The 19,007-nt window shown below is 36.7% G+C and overlaps 1 protein-coding gene across 2 annotated transcripts in view; it reads right to left on the bottom strand.

Annotated features, from left to right (window-relative positions):
- Window positions 1–19,007, bottom strand: part of GBE1 (1,4-alpha-glucan branching enzyme 1) — a 290,326-nt gene that overhangs the window by 13,701 nt on the left and 257,618 nt on the right. The window contains exons 15-16 of one of the 2 annotated variants that reach the window (XM_025913442.2): window positions 16,467–16,584; window positions 7,696–8,468 (exon numbers count right to left, since the gene is read on the bottom strand). In XM_025913442.2, the coding sequence (XP_025769227.1) occupies window positions 8,412–8,468; window positions 16,467–16,584 (175 nt within the window). In that variant the 3' untranslated portion in view covers window positions 7,696–8,411. Of the gene's footprint in view, window positions 1–7,695; window positions 8,469–16,466; window positions 16,585–19,007 lie in introns of those variants that run through there. The other variant, XM_086675703.1, reaches the window with a different exon arrangement.

Here is a 19,007-nt window from a genome sequence, read left to right as displayed (position 1 = left end):
CCAGCATGAATGAAAAAATACACTTCCATTTTGTCTCTTGATCAAGATTTTAGGGTTTATGTATAATTTCAGCCTAGCTTTGCCTAGTCTGCGGATTGTGGTCAAGCTCTTAATTTTTGGAGAACATTTACAAACATTTTATATCTTAACATGAAATGTTTTTCTAAGATAAATCGTTGCAAAATATATACCCGAGTATCTGAATGAATTACTTTGCATATAAGCTTGCTAATAAGTTACATGTGGAAGAAGTTTTACCAAAAATCCTGTGTATTGGTTTCATAATGTTTTTATTTGCTCATTTGGAAGCCACGACCCAAATACTAAGTATAATATCTTGGAGGAAGTAATCCAACACAGACCAACAGGACAGAAGTTTTAGACATTTACTTCCACATAGTCATGATTTTAGACTTTTGCTTTGTCTCTTGGTCAGGAAAGAAGATGGCAAAAAGACAATTGGTCATCACTATTTCTGTCACTTTAGAAAATTGCGGTCAGGCTCTTAGGCTTCTACGCTTGGTCTCTTTTCAGTCTTGGCTTGTCTCCCTGGGAACACAGATGTGATCCGTGGTGACACTGTCTTTTCTCTATAAGAGAGAATTGTCTGTGAAGGTATCTGTCTTCTTTTACACATTTTTTTTTTTTTGTAAATTATTAAGTAATCTACATCTTATTTGAATTTCACTCGTTTTCCCCTAGTGTTTCTTGTTTCAGAATTTTGGATATCACAGTACATTTAGTTGTCATGCTTAGTTAACCAACTCTGGGCCAAGATAGTTTCTCAGACTTGTCTTGTTTGGCATTCCCTTGGCTAGGCAGGTATCTCTGTGATGGTTACTCTTATGTATCAACTTGGCTAGATTATAATACCTAGTTATTTTAGTCAATATAGTGGTTAACATCTGTAAAGAGTTGACTTTATAAGTATGGGGCACCTAGGTGGCTAGGCTGGTTAAGCATCTGACTCTTGCTTTTGGCTTTGTTCCTGAGTTGAAGTTCTGCATTGGGCTCTGGGCTGATAGGGTGGAGCCTGCTTGGGATTCTCTCTGTCTCTCTGCCCCTCTTCTAACTGCTATCTCTCTCTCAAAATAAGTAAAAATAAACAACAACAACAACAAAAAGGAATTGACTTTATAAGATTACCCTTGATAATGGGGGCGGGGCCTCATCCAATCATTTGAAGATCTCAAGAACAAAAACTGAGGTTTTCCAGAAAAGAAGTAATTCTGTCTTAAGGCTATAGTATCAGTTCTTGCTCAAGTTTCAGTTTGCCAGCCTACCCTGCAGACTTCAGACTTGCTTTAAAATACAACTCTTTATATATGCCTTAAATATTATGCAGATATATACACAAGTATATGAAATCTTATGCACACATATAAACACAAAAGCTTGTATGCATGATCTCCTGATATATAATCTATACACACACAATCCCTCAAAATTTTTTTATTTTTTTTCATGATAAGACTAGCGTTATAGATTCAGAGGATTGTTTTTTTTTTTTTGTCATTCTCATTTCTTCATCACATTTTATCAAGAGTACGTGCTATCAACATGACCCCCTGATGGTGCTAACCACAATCACATGACTGAGGTAGTTTTCCAGGTTTTCCCGCTACAACTTATTTTTCCCCTTTCCTTACTCTGTTCTTTAGAAGGTGATCACTAAGTGCAGTCCACACACAAGGGAGAGAGTTGCAGTGGGGAGAGTCAAGCTCTACCTTTTTGAGGGGCAAAATTATTTAGCATTCTCCTGTGCCAAAGATTTCTCTCTTCTCCCCCATTATTTTACTTATTCAATCATTTATTTATTATGAGTATGAACTCATGGATATTTATTTTATACTTTATGCAGTAATACATTATTTATTTTGTTGCTCAAACTATTTCAGGTGCAGCCCTTGGGTACCTTTCAATTGATTCCTGTGTCCCTTTGACATGCTCCCATTCTTTTGATTTGGAGGCACTTCCTTACTTTCTGGCACTACACGGAGCTCCGGGCACATCTTGTCTATTCCCTGCTCCACCTGTAGAATCAGCCATCTCTCCAAGGAGTCCTAGTTCCTTTTACTGGAGAATAACATTAGAAAGTAGGAATTGGGAGCTGGGTTCACGATCTTTTAACTTTTTATTTTGATGAGATTCATGACAAAAATAATTGCTGGAACTTGAACACCATCAGACAACAGAGTGTGGAGCATTACACGGCCGGGTGTGGTTTCAAATGTCACCTCCTTCCCTCACCAAAGACATTCAAATCCAAAGACAAAGTAATGATACAAATGAGAGTTAAATGTTGACCCCTGATCTCGAGATTGCCAAGGATCTCCTGCGGAGGATGGCAGAGTACAGTAGGATGAGCAGGAATGATGACTGGAACAAGGGTGATAATCATCATTTTGCAGTTTAAGAGACTCAGTGATATGTAGAAAGTGCCAGCACAGGGCAGAGTAAAAAGAAAGCACTCAGTACATGGCAGCCAATGTCTTCTAAAAAAATGCATATATTTGGTAAAGAATTAGGCATTCTACTGCAGTTTTGGTATAACAGTGATAGAGGCGATAGAGAGTGACCCTGTGTGTCTGTTGGGACTTCTACATCACATGAGGTTTTAAGCAATAGTTGACAACAAGGCTAGAGCCATTCATGAAATGCAATTACATGCGGTGTTTTTCATTGTTTATATTACTGTTGTGGATGGAAAGTGACACTACAAACTTAGTTAAAAAGAATTCCTACGGATATACATAAAGAAGTGATCGAGGTATTTCATTTCCCTCCTCTTCTTTTTCTAAAAGAAAAACAAGACTCATAGCCAAGGAGTTTGGGGTGAGAAATTCTCAAGAGGGTGTGAAACATTCACTGAATTTCATTCCAAGGTTTGAAAACTTCTTTAGATCCAAATAAAATCACATATTTAGATTTGATGTTCATAATACAACCAGGAAAGCGTCTAAAACTGGGTAGTATCACACATAGTGATTCTTGGGTTCAAGACAAATACTGGAATCGGTGAACTTCATGGGTTTTCAGGTTACTTACAAATTACATATGTATGCCTACATGTCTTCATATAGCCCTATATATGTTGTAAATACATATATGCTGGATGGATTTATTCATGCATTTACAGTTTTCTACTGCCTGTATTACTGGAGACAAGCATGCACAATTTGACCACATCTCAATTTATATCCTCTGCAGTGAAGTAATTTAGGGTGATAGCTTTTTTGCTAGTTTTCTGCTAGGCACTGTCTTATTGTAAATGCCAAATGACTGGAAGTTGCAGATCAATGATTGATATCACTCCCCCTTCTTGAAAAAAAAATTACTATTTAGTTGTGCAAACCTTTATTTAATGAATATGTGTATTTCTGATGAGAATACGGACTTCCAGTTCGAAAAATGATGGGCTAAACTGTTTCTAACCTACGAGCTCTCCTTTGCAATTCTTGTTTCCTCTGGAATTTATTCCTTCCATTAGTGGAGTGAGCAGCAGGGGAAAAGGGAGAGAAACACGGACCCTGGGCACCTGTGGCTATTTCACTGCATATACAGTTTACCTAGTTTACCTTGCCCTACTGGTTACCATAAAGGGGTTGTTAACTTTCCCTCACAAGGCTGAGTTACAGAAGTGCAAAGTCTGAGAGTAATTGGCACACGAAAGGGGCAGAACACTGACTGCCTGGGAATGGAATTCACTGAAATGTCCTCATACACTCAGAGAAAAAGCTAAAATAAGCAAATGAAAGCAGCGGTGGAGGAAGATTGACATTTTGGTCACCTGCATCGGTGGAGGAAATGCAAAACCCCCTTCTCTGTAAAGCAGCCCACACATCCCAGCCTGGGAGAGGGTGGTTAACTTAGTGCAGAAGCTTTGAAGGATAGACAGGTGATGGTGACAGTGTGTCCCTGACAACGAACTCGGAAGATGTCTCCACTGACTCACCATCCATTCGGCTATTGATCAAACAATACCATTTACAAAACTGATGTCCCCCCCTACCTTTGTCTTATTGGTCTAAGTAAGAACTAACAGTCTGTGAGTGCTTTCTAAAATGCGGTACTGAAAGTAAGAGCTATAACCTGAACTCAGGCCTTCTGACCATTATATCACACTGTTCTTTTAAAATACAGTGCAGCTTTCTAGGTGAGACTGTCTACACAGAGTATGTGAGGGCCAAATACCTCTCTCTGGCCCAGCACAAATCATAGGAAAAACTGGAAATCATAAGTAAGGTTCTGAATGACATGCCCTGTAGCATAAGCATTTCTACCACAAAAATACATTTTTTCATGTAAATAAACATTACATTCTCTGCACAGTTCTTGCCAAGGGTTAAAATCCAGATGTAATGTTTTAAATTACAGAGAGACAAAAAAAAAAAAAATACTTACAGCTACTGTATCTTAATTTCTCATACTACCAATTAAGAAATTCTGCCCTAAACTATGAATGTTTCTCTGCAATTCTCTACAAATCACCATTAATAAGATAATAGAGCAGAAAAATTAGTAGGGAGTTCATTTGATTCTTTTCCCCCCGAAGGCTGGCTTTAGTGGGAAAATTTATCTACATTTTAATTCTAACGCATCGTGAATGATAAATGAACTCTACTGCATAAAGGACATGACATTGGTATGCTTAGATTTCTATTTTCTTTCATCAAAACATTCTACCTAGCAAAGTTCATAGCTCAGTGCTTGTCTCTCTGAAAGGAATATATAGATGAATGAAACCCACGACTCTAAAGGACCCCCCGTTCAGGACATGACTCAAATAGGCAAAAAGAAATCATCTCAGAGGTGTGAGGCCAGGCAGAAAGCTGTGTTACCGTTTTGGTTTCTATAGGTATGTCTGCACTGGCTTGTTCTAAACAGGAAGAGCAACAGGAAACCTATTTTATGTTGCTTTCATCACCAGATCCAATGGCTGCAGAACCAGAGACAGTGAAAAGATATTTGCCCTGCAGCTGCAGCTGAACACGAGAGGAAAACATATTACCCTTCATCACTTCCCCCAGATCTGTCTGCGCTCTCTCCTGTATTATTTGAAGAATAGGCTCCTTATTCAGACAACCTCCTGTATGATCCCGAATAGTAATGGCTATAACCCTGATGGTTGACAAATGTTGAATTGATATTGCTAAGGGGAGTGCTCGAGTCAGAGGAAAAAATACGTGCATTCTTTCACTGTTGCCACAAGAAAAGTCCATTTATTGTCACTGGTTATTTTTTGAACTTGAGGAACATGGTGGCTAAATCCCTCATTTTATGTTGGAGATGAATACATCAGTTAAGAACAGGGCAAAGTGAAAAACATCAAATGAACAGGAAAAAAAATATGAAAGGAGCTGACCGTCAGAGTTCAAGTGTTATAAAGTGGGAAACATTCTAGGGAAAATGTTTACAGTTCGAGTTTTGGTTATCAAAGACAGGTATTTTCTGAGTAAGCTAATATTAAAGGGTAAATATTAAGGGCTAATATTAAGGGGTAAATTATTTTCTGGGTAATAATTACTAACACTCCTTAATATTAAAAAATGATGGAAAGAAATCTTTATGTTTTCTAGAACATCAAAGATTAGAAATGGTAAAAACACTTATTCTAAAATAGTCAACAAAGGGGACTCTTGGGGCACTTTGGTGGCTCAATCGGTTAAGTGTGATGCTTGATTTTGGCTCAGGTCAAGATCTCACAGTTTCTGGGTTCAAGCCCCATGTCAGGCTCTGTGCTGATAGTGCAAGCCTGCTTGCGATTCTCTCTGACTCTCTCTCTCTCTGCGACTCCCTCCGACTCTCTCTCTCACAATAAATAAACTTATAAAAAAAAAAAAGGTACAGGACTGTCATTTTTTTTTTTTTTTTATTTATTTTTGGGACAGAGAGAGACAGAGCATGAACGGGGAAGGGGCAGAGAGAGAGGGAGACACAGAATCGGAAACAGGCTCCAGGCTCTGAGCCATCAGCCCAGAGCCCGACGCGGGTCTCGAACTCACGGACCGCGAGATCGTGACCTGGCTGAAGTCGGACGCTTAACCGACTGCGCCACCCAGGCGCCCCAGGACTGTCATTTTTTTAATGCTTATTTATTTGTGTGTGTGAGAGAGAGAGCACACATGGGAGGGGCAGAGAGAGCTGAATTGTTACCTGAACTGAAATCAAGACTCGCTCAACAGACTGAGCAACCCAGGCAACCCCAAGGACTCTCATTTTGATGTGACTGATAACCACATCAGAGAAGTAGACATTATCATAAGGCACACAGAGTAAAATTTTGCATCTCTCTGTTGTGATTGTTGAAAATGTTTAACCAATAAAAAGAAAGAACTTCTCACCTAATTATATAATGAGAATGTTATTGTTACAAAAATTGAGACCTAAAGTGAAATACGGTACATTACAATGTTCTAGAAAGACTGTCTATTCTGATAGGAAAAATAACAACAGCAAAAAGCAACAGCAAAAAACTACATCTATGTTGGACTCTTAATATTTTGTTTGTGTGTATTTTTTATAATTTCTACAATATCCACTTATTGTTCTCTTTTTTTTTGGCGGGGGGAAACACTTGATAAAGGCAACTTATATTACACTGTTAAATTCAAAGTTTACACTGTAGAATCTAAATATCATATTACTAAGGTAAATCACTACAATGAAAACATAGCATTGTTATTATTCTGGTCTTTTTGACTTTGCCACAGAGGTCACGAGGGAAAGAAAATGGGTTTTAGATGTGAAGTAATTTCTGGTTATTTTTAAAGAGCTATGATAGAAAATTCCCATAACTCTTCATACATAAGAAATGAAAAAGAAATTATAAAGAAGAACACAAAGCATCATGGTTGTATGTTGTGCTGTTATCCATAACAGGTACAGTACACAAATCATGAAACTGTTAAGACATTAATAACATTCCTGTAACAGGAAAAGAATCACAGAAGGTTTTCAGTAATGTTCCCTGGTATGTATCGTCATTAACTCGCATCACGGATTCTTTCAGGAAATCAAACTATTACTTTACTTTGAAGTTAAAGCAAACAACATGTTTCAGACCCAGATTCAAGGCTTTACTCAAAAAAAGTTGTAAGAAAGATGGCTAATATATAATAGGTTTAGCTATAAAAGTCTCCTTCGCTAACCTTTTCCAGTACTGAATAAGTTTTTAATAGAAAGACATCCAAGTACTGCTCATTAGTCATGAACGATCAGGCTAAAAACATACAACAACAAAAAGAAGACGTCACTATTAATGTATTAATGTAAAGGCGCAAGATAAGACCTTTAAAAAACGTGAGATACTTTGTCTTATAAATGCATCATAATTTCTCAGTTATGAATGAATTATGTATCAATGATTTTAGACTTGTGTCCTACTATTTAATGAATTGAGTGGCGATTTCATGATTGAGTGTTCCGCTTAGTATGAGATAGTTAATTCAGCTTCAAAAAGTGTTCAGGTTTACAGCTGGAGAGTAGCCTGGATATCTGAGTTAGTTAGTATAATTTCACATTACAAAATAGTACCTAAAGACAAATATTATTACCTCCCATCCCCCATGCCTGGACGATTGTGCACATGTGCATATATGTGGGGAAGGTATCAGAGCTAAGCTAAGGCATTTTAACATTCGTCCTAAATTAATCTTCACAACAGTACAGCAAAATAAACATTAGCAAAGGCAATTTTGCAATTTTTAATTTTATTGATCTAAAGTAAAAGACATTTTGTGAATTGTTACAATTACTATTTCAGGCCTTCAGAAAGACTGAAATATCAGCATCCACAAAGATACTAAGTGAAGCAGAGATCATGAGATAAAACTTATGCAAAATGAAGCATGGATGAGTTTATAGATAAAGAATTTTATGTTATCTTTGATTCAATTCTTAATGTTATATTATTACTACATATTTATTACAGTATTTCTAAACACAATTTGAAAAAAAAAACATAGTGACAATCTTGGCACTTTGTAATTTAAACCAAGAGATACTTAGAACAAATAAAGTCATCAAATATTCATCTTAAAAAAATACTGTATATATTCAACAGAAATAATCATACATGACACATGATTCAAATTTGAACTTTAAGTATCAAATATTGGCATGGAAAGTAAAGCTGTTTAAAGACATTACATATAATACTTCATTTGAGAATCCTAGCTGCTCAGATGCCTGGAAAATATAGTCTAGAATCCTTGAAATTGCAAAAATATTTCCCCCTCTCCTTCGATAAAAGTCTGACATTCATTTGCATAAACCAATATTAAATTTCAGACACCTGATGTTTCGTCTAGACAACTGTATTTTGAAAGGCTTACACACTACAAGCTCTGTGACAATGAGAACAGGAAAACAAAGCACACATCTTCTGGTGAAGCTGAAACCACTTCTCTTCAATTGGGCATATCCACGTTCTGAAGGATGAGGCCCACTCGGTTCGGAATGTACACCTAAGTCAACACAATCGTGTCAGTGCAATGGAAAGAAATACTGAGCATGGTGACATTATATCAAAGGGATAAGATTCAGCCTCCCATTTGCTTCAAGTTACAGTTATCTCCAGTTATAGTCTGCAGGCGCCGGGGAGACAGTTCTACAGTTCCTCAGTCCTGGCAGCAACGTTGAGGCTCCTTTGAAGCAATCACCACTAGAGGGCTCCATACACTTTACAAAACCCAGTGTTCCTCAGACATAGGCAAAGAAAGGACACTGGCTGAGGTTGAGGCACTTATCTGGTGGTACAGGGAGGCTGCCCTAAGGTCACAATGTTATTCCATTCAGGTGAATAAAAGTAATATACAAAACACTGCTCTACACCAAGACACCCGTCTGTCATCCTGTTTTGCCTTCCATCATTTTAAGAACTAATTAAATGTAATATAAGGGATCCTAAAGGTTTTTAGGTCCCTCCCCAATTTAAATCAATCCAAATGCTTGCCACTGCATTTAAAATACAAAACACATCCTCTCCCTGCCTGCAGGGTCCTGACTCCCCTTCTGGCAGAAATACAATAGATCTTCCATCTCAGCTCAGTGTGACACTTGTCTCTTCTCCCCTCACACCAGGCTCCAGCCACAGGGGCCTTTTGGATCCTTAAACAGGTCACATCTTCCTTCCTTTGGGTCTCTCAGAACACTCTTTTTTTTTTTTTTTTTTAATTTTTTTTTTCAACGTTTATTTATTTTTGGGACAGAGAGAGACAGAGCATGAACGGGGGAGGGGCAGAGAGAGAGAGGGAGACACAGAATCGGAAACAGGCTCCAGCCCAGAGCCTGACGCGGGGCTCGAACTCACGGACCTCGAGATCATGACCTGGCTGAAGTCGGACGCTTAACCGACTGCGCCACCCAGGCGCCCCTCTCAGAGCACTCTTTACCTTGCTAGTTCCATATCTCTTGCATCTGAAAAAAATCCCAGCTCCATGGAGTGGTGTCCCTTGCGAACACTAGGTATGATATTTTTCCAACTTCATTATCTCTTACAGCTCCATTTATTTTGTGTGTGTGCATGTGTGTGTGTGTGTGTGTGTGTGTGTGTGTGTATGTGTATATATATATATATATATATATATTTATTCATATATTTGTACAACCTTGGATGTGTTGCTTTTCCTCTCTGGGTCCCAGATTTCCCTTCTTTATGGTGAGGATGCAAACCAATAATGATAGCAGCTAACAGTTACTAAGTGCTTAATGGGTGCTGTGCATTGTTCTACCTGTCTTTTAAGTACTTGCTCATTCACCCTTCACAATGACCCAAGGACACAGTACTATCATTATCTCCTTTTTGCACATGAGGAGATGGGACGCACAGGGCAGTTAAATAATTTTCCCATCCTCACACACTCAGTAAGTGGCAGAGAAAAGAGCTGAATCCAGGTCCTCTGGTTAAAGGGCATTTTTATTTCTTTCTGAACACTTAACACAATTTGTGATTTTGTTTTTCAAGTTTATGATCTGAACTCCCTACCAGACTATGAGCTTTACGAGGGCAGAGCCCTGTGTCTTCATATTTCTAGCTCTTAGTAAGGTGCCAGTAGACAAAGTAGTTGCCAAATGATGACTAAATAACGAATAATGAATAAAAGAATAAATAAAAGTGGGACCAATATGTACATATATCATAAACTATTACTTAATATGCTTCTATCTGAAATACTTCTAATAAAAATGGGAAGTGATCTGATGTGTATCTATCTATGTGCTATTTTACATATAACATGCTTACTGTTAACAAACAGTCAAAATAACATTACAGACTGCTGTTGTCATTGTGACAGTTATCTCTCCATTTCCGACATTGAGAGTATTTTATTATTTCAGTCATTTTATCTTTAAGTGAAAGTCTGACTGATGGTTAAAAAAAAAAGAAGAAAAAAAAAGCTTTTATGGTTTAGAATCAGAATGAAAGAGGCAAAGCAGAAATGGCATAAAGAAAAAAAATGAATAAAAGAAGAGAATAGCTGATTTTTACTGAATGAGACTATTATATATCCAATATATCTCAACTCTGCGAATGAACACAATGTTTTCCCTTACAGTTTTTGTGATAACACAACTCTTAAAAAAAATCAGATATACCAGTATAGTTGGTTAGTTTTGAATAATAAAGATTGAAGCAATTGTAAAATGATAGCATTTTAAGAAATGTATATTATGAATGCAATAACCAGAGAACAGTTTTTCTAATCTCCAATTAATAGTGATTTAGAAAATGATCACCATCATCTGAGAAAAAATTCACAAATGCTAACAGTCACTGACTGGTTCAATTTCTCACAGTTCGATTTGCTTCCAATACTTCCAAAAGAGAAATATTATATCCTTGCAGTCATTAAGTGTAGGGAAACCCTTTACATCAATGCCATAATCTGTTTCCCTACAATTTTCCTATAATTTACAGGTTCAACCAATTCTCTCTCCAACTTTTATCAAAATAGGCATGAGTCAAGAGACACTTCTGCCCTTTCAAGGTTTGCCATATACTTACTCTATTACTCTGTGTGTGTAGTTTGGGGAATCATAGAAAATAGGTATAACTAATTAGTGGGACAGCAGGTTAGAACACAATGATTCTGAATTTTTCTAAGCATTTTAAAATTGAAGACCAATCTAAATTTTTCAGTAGCACCAAAGTTGGACAAAAGATTTTCAGTTCCCTTTACCTGAAAAACATTTCTCTGATATAAGATATGGGCTTCTATGCATATAAGAGGATTCTGATAAGTCCAAGTCTCTTGGGAAAGATGCAATGAATCAAGTCAGGCCTAAATAAATGCTGATAGGTCTCTGCCAGTGTGGCACAGTGATATATCAGGACAGGTCACATCAATCTCCTACTTGAATCCTACACAGTTTTGGTATCTGCTCTGCTTGGTGTATAACCTCGTAGGTAATTTCATTAATAAAATACAATGATAACTATAAGCCTATGATTTAGAAACAACCTTACTTTCTGTGATCTTTTGGTGTTTCAGCCACCCCCAATTTGAGAGTAAAACAAAAGGATGATAGAAGAAGTTCAAGGTTTGCAATACATGCATTGAGTTTCCTGTTTTGGCATTTAAGGGTTAAAAAATGATCCAAGAACTCTTACTAAATGATGCTGGTCATTTTATGTAAGGAACTTTATGATGCCAATTCCAGTCACAGAGACCTCTTAACATTATCTGCTCAAAAACCTTCAGTTGATAATTGTATAGTATCATTAACGGGAATATTATGTAATTATATTTTCCACTGCAGTGTTAATTACTACAATGTGTTTATGTTGCTCTAGAGTCCTTGCAGTACAGGCAACATGAGAGAATTTCCCCAAGCAAGTGATTTTTCTTAACTATGGCTATTTATGGAATGTTGAGTTTTCTTCTTTATTAGGGTTCTGAGTATGTAAATCAATTTTCTTAGTGGTTAGGAAATGACTACCAATTATACTAAAGGTTTAAGATGATCAGAAGTAATCCTTATGATGGGACAATTACAGACATGAACAGTTTGGGGGCTCTATAATTTAGGGCTAAGTATTGACTCTGTAACTCTCATTTTATAATTTTAATTCTAAAAATAGTTTTGATTCATAGAGCAAGGGAAAAGAAATATGAACATAATTTAAGTAGGTTTATACATAAATGTTTACGTATATTTAAATACAAACAATTGATATTTAAGTACATGTATATAAAACTGTTTAGTAAGCACATCACAGATAATATATGCTGATTAACATATATGATGCTGTTTTAGCCATTAAGCCTTAAGGATTTTGTAGTTAGGATCATATTAAGAACATATGAGACAATGTAATGTATGGCCATGAATTTCATTTTTTCTAGCTATACTTATAGTCAACACCTCAGAAGAAATCAGACTGCCACAGTATAATCCAATTCATTTATTAAGAGGCAAAATGCATTATAACCTACCCAGTTACTTTGACTACCTTAGTGATTTAATCACTATGCCAACCACTAACATGGCCAAAAAAAAACCCAAAAAAACAAAAAACACCCCAAAACCCCACAATGGAGCACACAATAATCTACTATATTATGTCATCCGGGCAAAAGTATTATGTTCTTCTAGGATCACAACTGAGCTGCAAAAAAGTAATTACATATTTTTGAAAACAGGGTGTCAAAATTAGAATCACAAAATCTTAAAATAATTTTAAATAAAAAAAAGTTTAAAGATTTTCAATATTTACAGCTGAGGAAAAATAAAAGGTACATCTATGCTGAATTCCCTATTTTAACCAAAAGTCTACGTTTGAATTTCCAAATTTAGAATGAGAATAAATAGACTACTTCTTAATAATAAGGAGCCTAACTGGCAAAGTAATAAATGCGAAAACTATTGCCTTACTCAAATTCACCCTTGAGACTACCTGAGTTACTGTAAAGGAAACTAATTCATTTTTGATTCAATAATCTGTTCTTCCATTTGTACCACAGAATTTGAATTTATGAACCAGAGAAGAGCAAGCAAGCCTCCCTGCTCCCACCACACTGGCTGACATATAAGTAACATCTGAACTCATATAGGTTCCTATATTAGAAACCAAAATATGGAGAAATGATTGTGCTAAAATGGAGTTTCCCAATAATTGTCAGTAAAGCAAATAGAGCAACTCTGCCCTATCACTTCTTGGCATTTGTGAATGCTCTGATCTTAGCAGATATGTTTCAATGGTAGCACACACATGATTCTCCTCTGGCTTCACAGTTTCAACTGATGGAGTACATACAGAAGACGCGGGAATATGGTACCTGCTAATGCTGCAGCATGTATGGCTATTTTAAGATTCCTTCAAGCTCTATTTGTTACTGTCTTTGAAAACAGATTTGACACTTATTCAGGAGATCCTTTGGATGACTGAGTTTGCAAATTAAGCTTTAGTAAATAAATACTGTGTAGTTGTTGTGATGGACAGAAGTTTCATGGAGAAGGAAAGAAGCCTTCTCTTCTGCCCTTTATTCAAGGCATGTGGGAGGCAAAAGTGATCTCTCACTGGTGGTGGAATGAGACCTGTAGTGCCCATAGTCATGTTCAAGAAACCTGACTGGATCCCAGTACCTATGAACCAGTTTAATAAGGAATTCCATTATAATGAGGCATTCTTAGAATAGGTTTGTCTTTTAATGCATTCCTCCCCCCCCCCCCACCCCCCCAGCTCTTCAAAGGATAACTCTGGCATGAAGGAACATGTTTTTACTGGATTTTCTAGTCTATTTGGGCTGCTTTATTCTTATATTAAAGCCAGTGTTGTTGAATTCATCTGGACCCTAAAGACATTTAAATGAGTGTTTCCTGAAGCACCGGTAGTCATTGAAAACAAGATGCTGCTGCTGCAAAGACAGAGCTAATCTTTACCTTTTTGACAGAGTTGGAGAATTCTGATATGGGCAGTGGTTAAGCTACGTTCTCACGTGCTTATGTGGGGCTTATGTGATACTTTCCACTCCGCCTGCTAATTTAGAACTGCACACATCTTATGTGGAAGATAAATTCAATTAGTACATGCAAAATAATCTCCTGACTTTTGCTGCCACTGGTCAGTTGGCTTGTTTTAATTATGACAGGATACTTTTGCTCTTACAAAATTGAAAGGATGGCAAGATATTTTCTGCCCATTCTCAAAGATTAGGAGTCCTTGCCTAAGACTATAATTTCCTCCAAATTGGGAGAAGGTCTTATTAACTGCGTGTCCTCAAAGCATCTAGTAACTTGATGTGCTTAAAATACACACAAAGGTAACTGAAGAGCCCTGACAATAATAATCTAAAAATACATGTGCGATAGCATTTTGCAGTTTCTAAAAACCCTGGCCATGGTAATGAATGAGTTTATGCCTCCTAAGAATCTCTGGCTGTAGGGAGGATACCATTACTAATTCTCATTACACAGATGAGGGAAAATGCAGCACAGAGAAGGTTAAATTACTCAAGGTCTCACAGCTAGGAAATGGCAGACAGGGGGCTTGATCCCCAGTTCTCTGCTGAAACATTGTGGTTTTTTCAATGTGTTACCAGGCCTCTCTCCCCGATAGAACCTCCATTGGATACATTTAGGTAAGCAATTGCATACATTTTGAATCACTGAATTCAAAATTTTAGAATGTTTGCTATATACAAATTTTGCCTGAACTTTTCAAATTCCTTTCAGTCTGGTTTGATTGGTTCAAGTTCAGCGTTGTTGCAGTCAGTTGCTGCTTCTCCATGATTCCTCTTTGCAAGATGAATGATCTTCCCTAATCCCTCAGGGGCCTTTAATTCTTTCGGTTACTGCAGAACTTTAAAATAATTTTACAAATTTATTTCAGAACTTATTTTTTATCAGTCTTTACATGGCAAAACTTAATATTCTGAAAAACTACAATAGTTTTTCTTTGTGGAAAGAATCTGATAGTATCATTAAGCCCTCCCTCTTAAAAATGCATATGTATCTATACTTGTATCTAAAAAGTATCACCACCATCATTGCATACTGTTAGTGTAACACTCAAGTCTCCTGTGGCCATTGAATTTTCCTCAGAGTTAATAATCCACAGCTCAATCTTGCTCATTTCTGCTCTGCTCATTTATTTATGCCACTGTCTTTGACAAGCCAGTCGGCATATAATATGGTGACTTACCAAGTGACATACTTGCACAACTTTAAGAGGTGGGAATATAGTAGAAAAATGAAGGAATTAGGGGTTCCTTATGAATTCTCCTTTTTGACTTATACCTAAATTTTTGAAAAAACAAGAGAATTTAACAGCTATGATAACACTGTCTATACTTTTGTTAGATATATCCTGGCTTCATAAAAGTGAAACAAATCTTAATCTAAGACCTCTCATGGTGAAAAAATTGCAGATTTGAGCCAGAGAGAGAGAGAGAACGAGGAAGAGAAAGAGGACAAGAGGGTGAGAGAAAGCAAGAATGAGTTAGAGCTAGCAAAAGCATGAGAGGGAGAGAGGAGGGAGGTATATGACTGGTCAGGAAAAGGAAAAAAAAAACAAAACAAAGCAACATAATGTAGATGTATGGACTTGAGCTTACTACCTGGACACGAAGTAGACAAAGAATTCTTCTTCCAAATCTAGAGAATTTCTAAATTCTACATTTTTAAAAGAATCTAAACCTAGTAATTTGAAGCAATATTCTTTCAGGTGTTAACAACACAAAGTAAAAATGAGTTATATAATGTTTTCCTCAGTAATATGAAGAAATAAGAAAATCTTATAATTAGAATGAATTCAGTCTTTAATTGACTACAGGGAAGAAAAAGATATATTTTTTATTTACCCTTTTAAGGTGTTTTAAATTACACTTCATTAGACAGTCAATAATGGAGAATTCTGCTTGATGCAAAATATTACACAGAGAGCAACAACAGAAGGGAAGTAAACTGTTGTATAAAAATAGAAAAAAAAATGCCTTCCCCTTATTTTTTGAGGAACATTTTTAATCCTATTAATAAACAAACTTCCCCAATTGTCCACCAAATACCTCCTGCTATTATTTTCCAAAACTGAATTCAGCTCAGTACCACATACACTGCCTCTGAATATTTCAACTCACTTCTTCTCTATCATCCCTGACCCCATTTCTTTTGTTTGTTTGTTTGTTTGTTTGCTTTTGTTTTCTCTTTTAGCAGGTCAAAGACTTGTTGTTTCTTTGGATAAAAACATCACCTTAAAAATAAAGGGTTGGGGCACCTGGGTGGCTCAGTTGGTTAAGCGTCTGACTTCAGTTCAGGTCACGATCTCATGCACACGGTTTGTGGGTTCGAGCCCCTCGTCGGGTTCTGGGATGACAGCTGGGAGCCTGGAGCCTGCTTTGGATTGTGTCTCCCTCCCTCTCTGCCCCTCCCCCATACACACACACTCTCTCAAAAATAAACATTAAAAAAAAATAAATGGTAAAATTGAAATGCAATGAAAAGATCTTAAAAAGCTTACTTACCAAAAGAGAACAGGGACGTTCATTATGTTTAAAAGGTTGAGAGAAAAACTCGGTACTATGGTCCAGTCTCTGGTGCCCTCCATACTCTGCTGCATCTGTATCTAGCACAATTCTGAATGTAAAGCTTTTAAGGAATCACAATGGTTCAGTGGTTAAATGAGACATTATAAAACACGTTCTGAGACGGCAATTTAAAAGCGAGTATTCTGAACACTGTTAAATCATGATTTGTGTTATATACACACTTCTTTTCTAATATTTCAGAGATTCTTATGTTTGAAAGGGGCGCTGGAGACTATCTGGTCCACACACCCATTTGATCCTTGCTATCCTATCACAGCTTATCACATGATCATCCAGCCTGGGACACACTATACATCTTAACAGAGAATCTACTTTTCTCTTAATGTGACCTATTCTATTCATTAGGAATTCACCTCTTTAGTAAGTGGAGATTTTTGACTCCTTGGGACTTTTCAATCCAGAAAAGCCATAGAGAACAGATTCAAAATGCAGTAACCTTTCAAATATTTAATAATAGTTATGCTATCTCCATGTATCCTCTGCATCTATTACTAAATACATACTAAATACAATCTCAGAACCTTTAATACTTCCTCATTTGAAGTGTGTTTTTATGCATTCCCCATCTCTGAATTCATTCCAGTTCTAGATCCTGGTTATCGAAGTGAGGAACACAAAAGTGAACCAAGTGTCCACATGTGTCTGAAGATGCAGAACTAAGTAGGCCTCCTGTGCACACACAGGATCTCGTAAACATACTCCCCGCCCATGCTACAGGTACATTCATGTTGCCATCCTGTGTTCTGCTCCAGTGTAACATCCGATTTTTCATGCTGAGCTATTAGATATGTTTCATTATTGTCTTTGCAACAAAGTAAAAGCTACGGCTATTATGTTCAAATTTATGATCAGATTTTCATTAAAAAGTATCACACTGGGGTGCCTCAGTGGCTCAGTCTGTTGAGTGTCAGGCTTTGGCTCAAGTCATGACCTCACGGTTTGTGACTCTGAGCCCCACATCGGAATTTGTGCTGTCATGCAGAGCCTGCTTCAGATCCTCTGTCCCCCTCTCTGACTGCCTCTCCCCTGCTTATGCTCTTTCTCTCTCAAAAACAAATAAAAAAACATTTTAAAAATATATCACATTAAAAGTACATGTGGGTGACAAACAATGACCATAATTTCTTGCTTCGGGAACCTCTGTCTGGGTAAGAGATGCAGAAGAATTCACTAAAGGAACTGTTGCTGGGAGGGGTGGCTGCATTTCATTCAATCTAGGTCAGCCTGCTCTGACTCAAATTCAAACTGATAATCAGATTATTGGCATTTAATGAGAGAGGAACAGAGAAAGAACAATTGGTTGAGATTCAAAAGATGACAATTGGGCACAGGCACATTCTAAAGTCACTCAGTACAGCTGAAAATGACTTGAGCACACCACATCACTTAATGGCAAAACACAGACAGCGAAATTAAATAACTGGAGACATTGTAAATAAATGGAGCCTTGTGGAATGAAAGGAACTATTAAATTTACAGTTTAGTTTTGCTCATCCTAGTTCATTAAATACTTTACAAATCCTCAAAAAACAAAAAGAAGAAGAAAAACAAGTACAATTTTAGAGAATAACGTCCTAGAATACTTTAAAAACTTTTGTAATAGAGTATCAATTATTAGATTACTAGTTAAAATTACATTATTATTGGTAGTAGTGTCTGCAGACAGAAAGTATCTCACCGAAAGCAGGGGTTCCCATTGAGTGGGCTGATATTCACTGGTAGCTGTGTTATTATAAGGATCTCATTGAATGAGTAATTATGTTACTAGAAGGGACTGGGGATCTATATTTGCTTCAGATGTTGTCTGAAGACTACATTATATTATTACATACATCTGATACTGTATTTCAAATAATATGTATTTTTTGATTAATAAAATGCAGATTCATTTAAAAAGTCATAGGACTTAGAGTAAGGTTTTGCTTATATATATTTTTTTCAATCAAGGATGCTGAAAGAACAATTGTTATAAAATAATCCATTTCTTTTTGACATTGAAAGGGATCATCACACTTAAAATGGCTGGAATCTACTCACTTAATATATATAATTTGTAGCTATAAAGCAAAAGCTTACAAAAGCCATAATACAACTTTCAAAACATCAGTTTGGACCTGTTTCTCTGATCTATAATTTAAAGGAAACATTCTGCTGTGGCCACTTTTGGAATTACCCAGCCCTGTGTCCATATTACTCAGGGAATACAATAACGTCCTTTGGGAAAGCAACCCTTAAACTCCAGAAATGACAATAATTTAAAACACTAGATTAAAAGTAATAATTGTGGAAGAGTCTTAGAATTGTGAATTACTACCCACATACTATTCAAGAATTAAGAAACCCATCTTTTAAGGATGGTGCTTAGAAGGACAACAAACAAAAGCAGTTATTTGAGCAACTGGGTTGATTGACTCTTGTGCTCTCACTTAGGCATTTCCATACTCCTTCTTCCTCACA

This window comes from Puma concolor, chromosome C2, assembly GCF_028749965.1.
Source record: "Puma concolor isolate L17-30 chromosome C2, mPumCon1.1.hap2, whole genome shotgun sequence".
Lineage (NCBI taxonomy): Eukaryota > Metazoa > Chordata > Mammalia > Carnivora > Felidae > Puma > Puma concolor.
This window is presented reverse-complemented; position numbering and strand designations above follow the sequence as displayed.